The 12992-nt window shown below is 49.3% G+C and overlaps 1 protein-coding gene across 4 annotated transcripts in view; it reads left to right on the forward strand.

Annotated features, from left to right (window-relative positions):
* KIDINS220 (kinase D interacting substrate 220) overlaps positions 1 to 12992 on the forward strand; it is a 337500-nt gene that overhangs the window by 310374 nt on the left and 14134 nt on the right. For all 4 annotated transcript variants that reach the window (XM_082248990.1, XM_082248991.1, XM_082248992.1 and 1 more), the window contains one exon: positions 10868 to 11089. In XM_082248990.1, coding sequence (XP_082105116.1) covers positions 10868 to 11089 — 222 coding nt within the window. The remainder of the gene's footprint in view (positions 1 to 10867; positions 11090 to 12992) is intronic.

The following is a 12992-nucleotide window of genomic DNA, read 5'->3' on the forward strand; positions in this document are numbered from 1 at the left end:
AAAGAAGATTATGCTACATACATACCTTGATCAAAGATCGCCGAATCTAAGGAGTTAGCAATCAGATCCATCCAAAAAAGTAATTGACTAAAAAGATGGTAACTGAGCCTCAGGAAAGACGATACAAGGTTTTGCCTGTAAAGTTGTCCTTTTTAGGCACTGGACTCTGGGATCCGGACCCTTGGTAAAACCAATCCCAAAGGCGCTCAGGCAGAGTGCTCTACAGGTCCAAGGGAGTGGCCCCTCAAAACAAGGGGACCCAGTCCTTGAAGGTCGGCAAGTGACAGTAACTCACCGTGATGTGTAAAGTTTGGATTCTTGTTACAAAACAGAATCCGGCGGCGGGTCTGATAAGTCCACTTTAAAAATATTTGTAAAAATATTTTCTCTTACGTCCTCCGACAGTCGCCGCCCCTTCCCAAGTCTTCACCAATGGGTATTGACCTTTGCTCCGCAGGAGTAGCTAGGCAACAAGATTTGTTAATAACAAAAGCTTTTAGCATAGACACACCCCTAGGGGCTGTCCCCTTAGTCAATACCTCCCTGCACCAGCATTCCCAACTCAGTTTGATCTTGCCTAGCTTAGGAGTAGCAGGCTTTCCTGTGCTGGGGCTTCAGTCTCAGCCTTCTACCCTTTTTTGATTTTATTTCAAGTATTTTTCTTTTCTTTACTAGCTGTTATTTTGTCAGCTTTAGTTTAGGGATCTTCGGATGAAGATGATCATGCGGAGCTGGGTCTCGGACTGGCCGCCCTGGATCCCAGGGCTGAGAGCCAGATGGATCCCCAGCCTGCCATCGAGCATTCAGCTACGGTTCGCCCTGGCGCTATGAACGACCCATCCCTGTTCGCTGCAGGGATGCTGCCTGTGAGGTGGCTACCTCACTGGACGCCATTCTGTGGTCTTGTGCTGCGGTCCACTGCGTCCTGGCTGCGGCACTCCCTGTCATCCTGATAGCGGTTTGTCGCTTGAGAAGGCTCCCCACGCCATCCGGTACGGTAAGCACCTTCTATGTGGGGACCATCTGTGTGGGTGTCAGTCTGTGGCTGTGTGTACCCTCATGTCTGTGTGCTATGCGGGCTCCCTGTCAGATCCCTGTATGGATGCATGCCTTTGTGGGCTGCTAGGAGGGGGGGCCCTCCCGCTCTGCTGTGAGTTCTGTGGAGCTGAATAGACAGACATGCCTGAGCGGCGACCGCTATGCGGCCCGCCATTTCTTTTTGCAGAAAATGCTATGGATGGCCCTGTCCTGTACAGCGCTGTGTTTTGGCACCGTTTGCCGCCATTTTGGCGGGCCGCGCTCGCTCGAGCACATGTCGGCGCTATTTTCTTGTAGCCACGATCCCTTAGCCTGAGCGGCCATTTTTGCGGAGCCTTCATAGGCTATATAAGTCAGCCGGTTATTTCATCACTTCCTCTTTCTCTGGGACAGCGATCGGTGGCAGCAGCCTGTTTGTGCTCTCTCCAGGTTTTTTCCTTCTTTGTCCTGTCATTCCTTGCTCAGTGTTCTCTATCCCTTTGTGATCGGTGCATGCAGTAGTGTGCGGTGGGCTGCGCTCGCCGTGGTGTTAAAGGGACAGTACCCTTTTTTGCTTTTATACTGTGGGCATGGATTCTCAGGATTGCAAGTTTCCCCCCGCCCTGGTGGGGGACCAGGGGGCTGCTGCACCCCCCGAGGGGGCTGATCTGGCCACTGTAGTGGCATCCTTAGTGTCTCAGGTGCAGGGCCAGTTTATCCATTTCCTCTGATTCAGAGGTCGATGTGGCTGCTGGGGCTGGCGTGCCCTTCTCAGGGTCTCGCTCATCTCTGAACCTCGTGGGGTCTGAGGGGGAGGCGGAGGTGGAAGGGGTTGATACTTCTCCCCTTGGCTCGCCTGAAGAGCTTGCACACATGGATGAGCTGATCGCCTCCATTAAGGATACTTTGCACTTGGAGGATGAGCCAGCTCCTCCTACTCGGGTGTCCTCCTGTGGGACGCAAAGGACCCGCAAATCTGCGCAGGTTTTTCCCTGCCCTGCTCAATTTCACCATACAGTTAATGAGCAGTGGCGCAATTTAAAGAAGCCCTTTACGGTGCCAAATAAGTTTAAACTGCTTTATCAGTTTGCGCCATCCACCGACGAGCGTTGGTGTGTGGCGCCTCAGGTGGATCACGCAGTAGCCATTTTAAACAAAGCTACTGCGATTCCTTCTGAGGATACCCCGGTTTTCCGGGACCCTACGGACAGGAGATTGGAGTCTCTTGCCCGTCATGCCTACATGGTTGCTGGTTCTATGCTAAAACCTATTTTTGCTTCGGTTATGGCGGCCCAGGCGGTTGCCGATTGGACGAAGGTGCTCAGGCGCATGCTGGTGGCTGCTTCGGCTCCGCCTACCACATTGGCCATGGTGGATCAAATCCATCTTGGCGTCATGTACTTGTGTGATGCGGACTTGAATTTGGCTCCTTTGGCTGCACGCCTGTCTGGCGTGGCGGTGCTCAACCGTCGCCTGATATGGCTGAAGAATTGGTCTGTGGACCAATCTTCTCGCAAGACGTTGGCGGATTTTCCCTACGTGGGATCTCGCCTCTTTGGCGAGGCTTTGGATACTCTGATTAAGGGTGTTACTGGGGGCAAGAGTACTCTCTTACCCCAGAATCCCAAGCACATGTCTTTCCGTGGCAAACGGAACCCCTCGTTTAGGCCCTCCCAGGGGTCCTTTCGTGCCTTTCGGTCACAATCCAAGGGCAAGCCCTTCAAGGGCCAGGGCTCCCAGAAGAAGCCGTGGGCGGGTAGGCAAAACTCCGGTCAGTCCGGTTCCACTACCCACGCTAGTTGCGCCTGAAGGGACGCCCTCACCCGTTTCTGGGTTGGGGGGACGTCTGCGCGGTTTCCTCCAACCTTGGCTAATCCGCATTCAGGACAGATGGGTTCAGGAAATCGTTCGATCTGGTTACAAGATCGAATTTCTCTCTCGGCCGGTGGGCAGATTTTTTCCCTCAAATCTTCAGCTGTCTCCGGAGCATTTGCAGGATCTGCACCTGGCGGTGCGGGACCTGCGGACCCAAGGAGTGGTGATCCCGGTGCCTCATCGGGACAGATTTCGGGGTTTTTACTTCAATCTGTTCACTGTGCCCAGAAAGGAGGGCAGGGTGCGTCCGATTCTGGATTTGAAAGCTCTGAACCGCTTTGTGCGGGTGCGCAAGTTCCGCATGGAATCCCTGCGCTCGGTGGTGGCTGCCCTGAGTCCAGGGGAGTTCATGGCCTCCATCGATCTGAAGGATGCGTACCTACACATCCCCATCTTCGAGGGTCATCAACGGTACCTTCGATTCGCCATTGCGGAGGAACACTACCAATTCGTGGCGTTACCTTTCGGTCTCGCTTCGGCTCCGCGGGTTTTTACCAAGGTGCTGGCGCCGGTCCTGGCCCTGTTGCGGGCACAGGGTATTGCGATCTTGGGGTATCTGGACGATCTCATAAGGTCAACTGCCAGCCAGAGCCTGATGGCCGACCTGTCCACCACGGTGCAGACGCTGCAAGAGTTCGGTTGGACCATAAACTTTCCGAAGTCGACTCTGTGTCCTTCGGTTCGCCTTCCCTATTTAGGGATGGTTCAGGCAAAGGTTTTCCTTCCAGAGGACAAACTCCGGACGCTTCAGGACGAGGTCGGGGCCAACCACAGCTCGTCCCTTCCGGACATGCATGAGATGTCTGGGGTTGATGGTTTCCGCCTTCGAGGCGATCCCTTTTGCCCAGTTTCACACCCGGGGTCTCCAGGCGGAGATTCTGGCGGAGTGGGACGGGCGTCCGCAGTCCTTGGATCTGCGGATCTCGTTGAGCCACCACACCAGACAGAGTCTTCTGTGGTGGCTCCAGTCCCCGGCAGTGTCGGGTGGCAAGTCTTTTCGTCCTTTGCTGTGGACGGTGGTCACCACGGATGCCAGCCTGACGGGCTGGGGTGGTGTCCTGGGCAATCTGTCCGCCCAGGGGACATGGTCGGAGGAGGAGTCCTCCCTTCCGATCAACATTCTGGAATTGCGAGCGATAAAGCTTTGCCTTCTGCAATGGTCGGAACGGCTTCAGGGCCGTCCGGTTTGGGTTCAGACGGACAATGCCACCGCGGTGGCCTACATCAACCACCAAGGGGGCACCAGGAGTGCCCGAGCGGCTCGGGAAGTAGCCGACATTCTGTCTTGGGCCGAGACGCACGTCCCGGCGATAACAGCAGTTCACATCCCGGGGGTGGAGAACTGGCAGGCGGATTATCTGAGTCGCCAGACCCTGGACCAGGGAGAATGGTCCCTTCACCCGGATGTCTTCCAGATGTTGTGCGCGAAGTGGGGTTCCCCAGATGTGGACCTATTCGCGTCTCGTCTAAACAACAAGGTGGAAAGGTTCGTGGCAAGGACGCACGATCCTCAGGCAGACGCCTCAGACGCGTTAGTGGCGCCCTGGCATCAGTATCGTCTGATGTATGCCTTTCCACCGATTCAGCTGCTGTCCAGGCTCCTTCGCAGGTTAGCCTCGGAACCGCACACGGTGATTCTGGTGGCACCGGACTGGCCTCGCCGGTCTTGGTACGCAGACCTCGTAAATCTGGCAGTCGACGCTCCGTGGCGTCTGCCGCTTCGAGAAGACCTCCTGTCTCAAGGGCCGATATTCCATCCTGCTTTACAGTCGCTGGCTTTAACGGCCTGGCTGTTAAAAGCCAGGTCCTGAAGGACAGGGGTCTCTCCCCTGAGGTCATTCCCACTTTGATCAAGGCTAGGAAAGCCTCTTCGGGAAAGATTTACTACCGTACTTGGAAAGCATACTTTGCCTGGTGTGAGTCCAGGGGGTTTTCCCCTCGCTCGTACTCAGTGTCCAGAGTGTTGGCTTTCCTCCAAACTGGAGTGGACCATCGTTTGGCGTTGGCCACGATTAAAGGCCAGATTTCTGCACTGGCCGTCCTTTTTCAGCGCCCTGTGGCGTCGAACTCGTTGATCCGCACCTTTGTTCAAGGTGTGCGCCATTTGGCCCCTCCGCGGAGGGAGCCTTTGCCTCCATGGGACTTGAACCTGGTTCTGTCCGCGTTGCAACATGCTCCCTTTGAAAAGATCAGGGAGATCTCGTTGCCTCTGTTGTCCAAAAAGGTGGCCTTTTTGGTGGCGATCACTTCGGCTCGCAGGGTATCGGAGCTGGCGGCTTTGTCCTGCAGCTCTCCCTACCTGGTGATCCACAAGGACAAGGTGGTCCTACGACCTGTCCCGTCCTTTCTGCCGAAAGTGATCTCGGATTTTCACCTTAATGAGGAAATTGTCTTGCCTTCGCTCTGCGCGAAACCAAAGCATCCTAAGGAGGTTGCCTTGCATTCATTGGATGTTGTCCGGGCGATCAGGGTTTACCTGTCGTCCACTAAGCCTTTTCGCAAGGCGGATTCCCTCTTTGTCCTTCCTGAGGGACCTCGGAAGGGCATGGCGGCGTCGGCTGCGACTATCGCCAAATGGATTAGACAAACCATTGTGCAGGCCTATGCCTTGAGGGGGAAGGTCCCTCCCTCCCTGTGAAAGCGCACTCTACCAGGTCTTTGAGTACGTCTTGGGCTTTCCGGCATCAGGCTTCTGTGGCCCAGGTGTGTAAGGCGGCGACTTGGTCGTCCGTTCACACCTTCTCAAAGTTCCATAAGGTGGATGTTCAGGCATCGGCTGATGCCTCCTTTGGCCGTAAAGTTCTCAGTGCGGCAGTGCCTTAGGGACCCCTGTTTTTTGGGTCTTTGGCTGTTGGGGTGTTTTACCCCTGGGTTACTTGTTTTTTCCTGGGTTGTTGCTCCTGTTGAGCACGTTTTCCTGTTGCCCAGTTGGTTCTCTTACTGTGTGTAAGGTTCCTTTCTCTGATGTGGGTACTGCGTTGCTTTTCTGCGGCTGCGTCTCCCACCCCTCAGGTCTACACTGCTTTGGGACGTCCCATTGGTGAAGACTTGGGAAGGGGCGGCGACTGTCGGAGGACGTAAGAGAAAACTGCATTTTTGTAAAATCTTACCGTAAAATTCCTTTCTCTGAGTCCTCCGACAGTCGCCGCCCCCCGCCCCTCTTTTGGGGTTTTTGTGTACTCTTACTGCTGTGCTACCAAACTGAGTTGGGAATGCTGGTGCAGGGAGGTATTGACTAGGGGTGTGTCTATGCTAAAAGCTTTTGTTATTAACAAATCTTGTTGCCTAGCTACTCCTGCGGAGCAAAGGTCAATACCCATTGGTGAAGACTTGGGAAGGGGCGGCGACTGTCGGAGGACTCAGAGAAAGGAATTTTACGGTAAGATTTTACAAAAATTCAGTTTTTTTATGCACTGTTCCCTTTAAGATAACAGATACTAAGTGCCATGTTAGTCTCTACAAGAGGCAATAGGTGTATTAGCTATGTCACAGCACACCTGGTTTGTTTAAACATTTTCTTTGCTCCCTGTGCAAAACAGTAAGTGTATCAGCTATGTTAAAGCACACCTTGGGCTAATTACCTGTAAGGTATCATCTGTGACAAAGCGCGTTTGGTTGCCTATGCTGCTCCTACCCCATGTTGTTTTGCGTCTAGTTTTTCGCCTTGGTGTGAAAGCATCCACGCATCCGTCTCCTCAGATGTTCCGGATCAAGCAGCACCTTCAGTGGCGTGTCTGCGGCGAAGGATTGTGCATGCGAATATGCATCATTTTAAAAAGTTTGCTTGGAGCAGGAGGAGCGTATCATGATGTGATTGGCGCGCATGTGAACACCACATAGCATGCCGCGCATGCGCAGTACAACCGCAAATGGCGCGATTTTAAAACTAGATACTTCCCACACGCAGGCCCCTGTCAGAGGGCTGGAGGAACACAGAGCAGCAGCAGCTAGGTTGCATGAGCCACTGTGGGTGCATGTTTACAAGCACAGTCTTTTTCTGTATTTTTGGGATAATTATTGCTTTGTGTGATAAGCTGTATAGGTTGGCACAAGCCTTGAGTACACTAAAAGTAGTACCTCAAGTTTGTCTTGCCTAAGAGCAATGTCCTCCTGAAAGAGAAGTGGAGTGGGGGGGGGGGGGCACAGTTGAAAGAGGCACTATGGTGCCCCCATCAGGCCTTGAAGGTCAAAACCGTGCTTCATCTGTGTCTACTCCCCCTGAAAGGCCAGAGGCGACTAGCCAATCTGAGCCATTACGGTTGTCAGGCATAGTAGCTACTCCTAGTGCTTCTGTCGCAACCTACGTCACTAAGGACAATTTTGGCATCAGGGTTAGCCGGCCTTGAGTGTAAGATTGCTGGCATGATTGCAGCCTTACAAGGAGGGAGGGAACGTGATGGATCCCCCTCACTTGAGCCACCCCCTGAGTCAGTTCAGAATTGGGCAGAGGATGTGGAAGAAGTAGCTGTAAATGTCCCTATAGAAGGTCAAGCTGAGGTTTCCACTTCTGGGGAGTCAGTATCTGAGGAGTCATATTCGGCCTCTCAATCCCAGATCTCTCGCTGAAGTGGTCCGGTTTGGATACAAATTATCTCCCTTAGAGATGTCTGAAGTCTTTTTCCTCTTTAGGTTCATTGCGCCATCCTCATAGTCCTCAGGCCTTTCCCTTACATCCACTATTGGAGCAGGTAATGTATGCTGATTGGGATCATCCTTATAGGATTTTTGTTCCTCCCAAAAGGTTTTCACTATTGTATCTTATGGAGGAAAAATTCACTGGAAAATGGAGTATACCTTCTGTGGATGCTGCCATTTCTTCAGTTAACAAAAGTTTAACTTGTCCTGTGGATAATGCCCAGGTTTTTAAAGATCCAGCTGATAAGAAGTTGGAATCTTTACTAAAAGCCTTCTTTGCTGTTGCAGGGTCTGCGATACAACCAGCAGTAGCAGCTATAGGAGTTTGTCAGTCTTTAAAAGACCATATTAAGCAAGTGTCCAGGATGGTTCCTTCTCAAGGAGAGTCTGTGGAAGGTTTGACAGATCTACCTCGCACTTTGTTTTGCAGTGGATGCTCATAAGACTCCATACAGCAAATGTCACGGTTTGCTCTTTATACAGTGCATATGCGCAGAATCCTTTGACTAAAAAGCTTTTCTGAGGAATTACCGTGTAAAAAGTTGCTGGCTGGCTTTCCCTTATATGGAGAACGCCTGTTTAATGATGATCTGGATAAAAATGTCCAAATGATTTCTGGGGGGAAGAGCGTTGCTACACGTTAGGAAAAGCAAACGTCCTGCTTTTAAGATTTCCAGCACTCAGACTCCCAGTGCTTCTAATCCCAGGCAGTTGCGACCACCCCAGCCATCTGGATCTAGGACCAAGCTTTCAGGGCAAGGGCAGAAGAAACCCTGGGCCCAGAGATCTACCAATTCTACCTCTAAGCCTTCCTTGTGAAAGGGCGTCCCCACTCAGTTGGGTGAGGTGAAGGCTGCTACGGTTCTCCAAGGCCTGGGTAGAAATAATTCAGGACAACTGGGTTATTTCAGCCAGCTCAAAGGGGTACCGGAGGAAAGATTCAGGGGTTTTTACAAACCTTTTCGTAGTCCCCAAGCCAAACTGAGACATTGAGACCTATTCTAGATCTCAAAGTTCTAAACCTGTTTCTGAACATTCGTACTTCCCGTATGGAGTCAATTCGTTCAGTCATGACCTCCCTGCAGGGAGAGGTATTTCTAGCAGCCAAGGACATCAAGGATGCATACCTTCACGTGCCTATTTATAAGGCCCATCAAAGGTTTTTACGCTTTGCAGTAGAAAACCGTAATTTTCAGTTTGTGGCCCTGCCCTTCGAGTTGGCCACGGCTCCAAGAGTGTTCACAAAGATCCTAGCTCCAGTATTGGCTGCCCTAAGGTCTCAAGGGATATCAGTGATAGGATGTCTAGACGATCTATTACTAATAGATTGATGGGCTTCGGCTCTAAGCCGGAATGTTTTCCAGACATTTCAGTTCTTAGAACACCTGGGTTGGATTCTGAACTTGGCAAAGTCAGCATTATAGCCAAGCCAGCGTATGGAATATCTGTGTTTCCTTGTGGACACAATACAGGCAAAGGTATTCTTGCCATCAGCAAAGGTCACAGACCTGAAGGCTCTGGTTTGACTCGTAAGAAGGCAAAAGCATCCTTATGTTCCTCTTTGCAGGAGGTTATTAGGGAAGATGGTGTCCTCATTCTGAGCAATTCCCTATGCTCAATACCATGCCAGACCCTTGCAGAACAACATTCTGTCAGCATGATCCAGACGGGACCCTAGACTGGCGCATGTCTCTGGTACCAAGAGTACGTCCGATTCGAAGTTGGTGGTTAACCAGAAATTTAGAATAAAGGGAAATCCTTTCTTCCAGTAGTTTGGAAAGCAATGATTACAGATGCCAGTCTCTCCAGTTGGGGAGCAGTTCTGGAGGAGGCCATGGTCCAAGGAAAATGGTCTTGGGTAGAGAAAAGTCTCCCCATCAATGTCTTGGAAATGCAAGCAGTTTGTCAGGCTTTAAATTCTGGATGCCCAGCTGCTGCCATGTCTGTTACGCATAATCCAGCTAGAGGGGAAACCAGTAATCCTGGTAGCTCCAGCATGGCCGAAGAGGTTTTGTTATGCACAAATTCAACAACTGGCAGTGGCAAGGCCTTGGGTTCTTCCACTGCGTCCGGACCTGCTCTCTCAAGGTCTGATCTTTCACCCTGCTTTACAGTCTCTAAATTTGACGACTTGGCCATTGAAGCCTTGATTTTGAAAGAGCGGGGTATATCTGGCCCTGCAGTTTCTACCCTGATAAATGGTAGAAAACCAGTCTCTAGAGGCATTTATTACAGAGTCTGGAAATCATACATTGCCTGGTGTAAAGCCAGGGAATGTCAACCCCACAAGTATATCATCGGATAATTCTAGCTTTCTTGCAAGTAGGGGTAGATATGAAATTATCCTTAAGCACTATTAAGAGTCAAATTTTAGCCTTGTCGTTTTTTCTTTCAGAGACCGATTGCTTTGCATTCCTTGGTTCAAACATTCAAAGGGCTATTACCTATGCTTCCTCAAGTGAAGCCACTATTGTGTCTTTGGGACCTAAATTTGGTGCTGGCAGTTTTACAAATACAGCATTTTGAGCCCATGGGGCATATCCCCCTGGTTCTTTTGACCAGAAAATTGGTCTTTTTGATTGCATTAACTTCAGCCAGAAGTGTATTGGAACTAGCAGCTTTTTCTTGTAAAGAGCCATTCTGATTTTACATCAAGAAAGGCACACTCTACCAGAAGAGTAGGTGCCTCTTGGGCAGTTTTGCGATTAAGCTTCTATGGCTAAAATTTGCAGAGTCGATTTGGTCGTCAGTGCATACATTCACTAGATTCTATCAAGTGGATGTTAGGACCCAGGAGGAGTCTGCTTTTGACCGCAGTGTTCTACAGGCAAGGCAGCTATGTAGTCCTTTTGTGGTCTGATGGCGGTATTGATGGTGTCCCCCTCCCCTCTGGTGCATTGCTATAGGACATCCCATATTTAATGAATATGGCTCTGTGTCCCGTGATGTACGATAAAGAAATATGGATTTTTTTCTACAGCTTACCTTTAAAATCCATTTCTTAGAGTACATCACGGGCACAGAGGTCCTTCCCTTCTTGTATGGGGTATTTATTGCTTTCTACAAAACTGAGGTACCTACTGGGGTTATATAGGGGGACTTCCTGTCTGATTGGTTGCCAGTGTCCATTCACCTGAAGGTGACCTATAACCCATACGTAATGAATATGGCTCTGTGTCCCGTAATGTACTCCAAGAAATGTATTTTACAGGTAAGCTGTAAAAAAAATCCATATTTCCTGTTCACTTGTGGTAGTGTTATCTGTATTATTGTAGGGGGCACCAGGGAATTGTATTTGCTTTTTTCAAGTAATTCTGTGTGCATTTTATTTCTGCTAAAGCTTCAAGATATGAGAAGCGGTGATACACAGATACATCATGATGATACACGTATGACTGAGCCAGTGAGAAATGTAGCTGCTCACAATGAGATTAGCCGGCGTCCAATGCCAAGCCAAGAACTTCCACATACTGACCTCGCTGGTCAGAACTACGATTTCAGCTTCAGCTTTGAAGAACTTAACACACTTGGGTTTGAGGAGGCATCACATCGTAATTGGCAGGTACACATCAACTTAATGTTTTTTAATTTTATTGTAAAGGGTGCTCAGCCTTTGGAACTATTTTCTAACTTTATGTCTAATAGTATAAATCTGAATGTGGCCTGGGACAATTGGGCATCTCCAGCTGTGAGTATTACAGTTCATCAATGGAATTGTTAATTCCAGTGTATACAACTGCTGTTAATAAGGTTAGGATTAATGTCTCTGTTCACTAAGCATTAATTGGTAGTTGTCTCATTGGCAGTATTGCATTACATTTTTTTTTCTGAAAGACAGCATTAGAATTTGAAAAATAGTCAAAATCAAAAAGATTTGGTTTTGTGTTCACTTTACTATGCTATATATTTATTCAGTATGTATATATGTGCATCTCATAAAATTAGAATATCATCAAAAAGTAATTTATTTCAGTAATTCAATTCAAAAAGTAAAACTCCTATATTTTAGATGAGTTACACACAGTGTTACATTTCAAGCATTTCTTTCTTTTAATTTTGATGATTATGGCTTACAGCTAGTGAAAACCCCAAATCCAGTATCATAGGACCATAGAAAAAAAATGATTTCTAATACAGAAACGTTGGCTTACTGAAAAGTATATCCATGTATGTTGCATGATTTTTATTGCATCAATGTGGCGTGGCATGGAGGAGATCAGCCTGTGGCACTGCTGAGGTGTTATGTGCTATCTTTCACAGTGGCTTTCAGCTCATCTGCGTTGGTCTGGTGTCTCATCTTCCTTTTGACAATGCCCCACAGATTCCCTATGGGGTTTAGGTAAGGCGAGTTTGCTGGTCAATCAAGCACAGTGATACCATGGTCATTAAACCAGGTATTGGTACCTTTGGTAGTGTGGCCATGTGCCAAGTCCTGCTGGAAAATGAAATCCGCATCTCCATAATGCTAGTCAGCAGAGGGAAGCATGAAGTGCTCTATAATTTCCTGGTAGAGGGCTATGCTGGCTTTGGACTTGATACATCACAAAGGACCAAAACCTGCAGATGACATGGCTCCCTAAATCATCCCAGACTGTGGAAAATGTTGCATTTCTTTTTTTTAAATCAAGGTCCCAGAGTCTAGAGGAAGAGTGGAAAGGCACAGAATCCAAGTTGCATGAGGTCCAGTATGAATTTTCCACAGTCAGTGATGATTTGGGGAGCCATGTCATCTGCTGGTATTGGTTGGGATCAAAGAAACCTGGGCTTCCAGAACACCTCCGCAGAGCCATAGGCTGATCGCCTCCATGCCACGCCGCATTGATGTATGAGTAATTCATGCAAAAGGAGCCCGAACAAGTATTCACTGAATCCTATGCTGTACATGGACATACTTTTCAGTAAGCTAACATTCCTGTATTAAAAATCCTTTTTTTTTTTTTTTTTTTTAATGTAATATTCACATTTCTCTATCGCTCATTGACAGACGTAGTCCTCGGTGATTCAGCACCTTCGGGTTATGCTGCCTCCACAGGAGTAGGACTGGACAGGAAATAAAAAATGCTCTGGCCACACCCTAGGGGCAGTCCCCGAGGGTATATCCTCTCTCTCCCTGCTACAGCACATCAGTTTTTTTCTGTCTAGTTAGGAGTAAGGACCTAGATACCTTGTTGGGATCTTCGGTCCTGGCAGGATTTTTTGCTTAAAAAGATTTTTAGATAGCTTTTTTTTTTCTCCAGTGTTCCTGTGAGATCTTCAAGCAAGAAAGCTGAACTGGGCGACGGGCTGGGTGTTGAGATCCAGTGGTCACCCCAGTTCAGCCTACGAGCGCGTGCAGGCCATAGCTCCGCGCTGGGTCGGCCGCGACATAGTCCCACTGGACGGGGACTGACCCTGCGAGTTAAACGTCTCGCTGAAACGCCAAGGACCATGAGTCACGGCGTCCGGATTGGTCGACAGCCCTCCCA

Source organism: Pelophylax lessonae (genome assembly GCF_965119305.1).
Source record: "Pelophylax lessonae genome assembly, chromosome: 3".
In the NCBI taxonomy this organism is placed as follows: domain Eukaryota; kingdom Metazoa; phylum Chordata; class Amphibia; order Anura; family Ranidae; genus Pelophylax; species Pelophylax lessonae.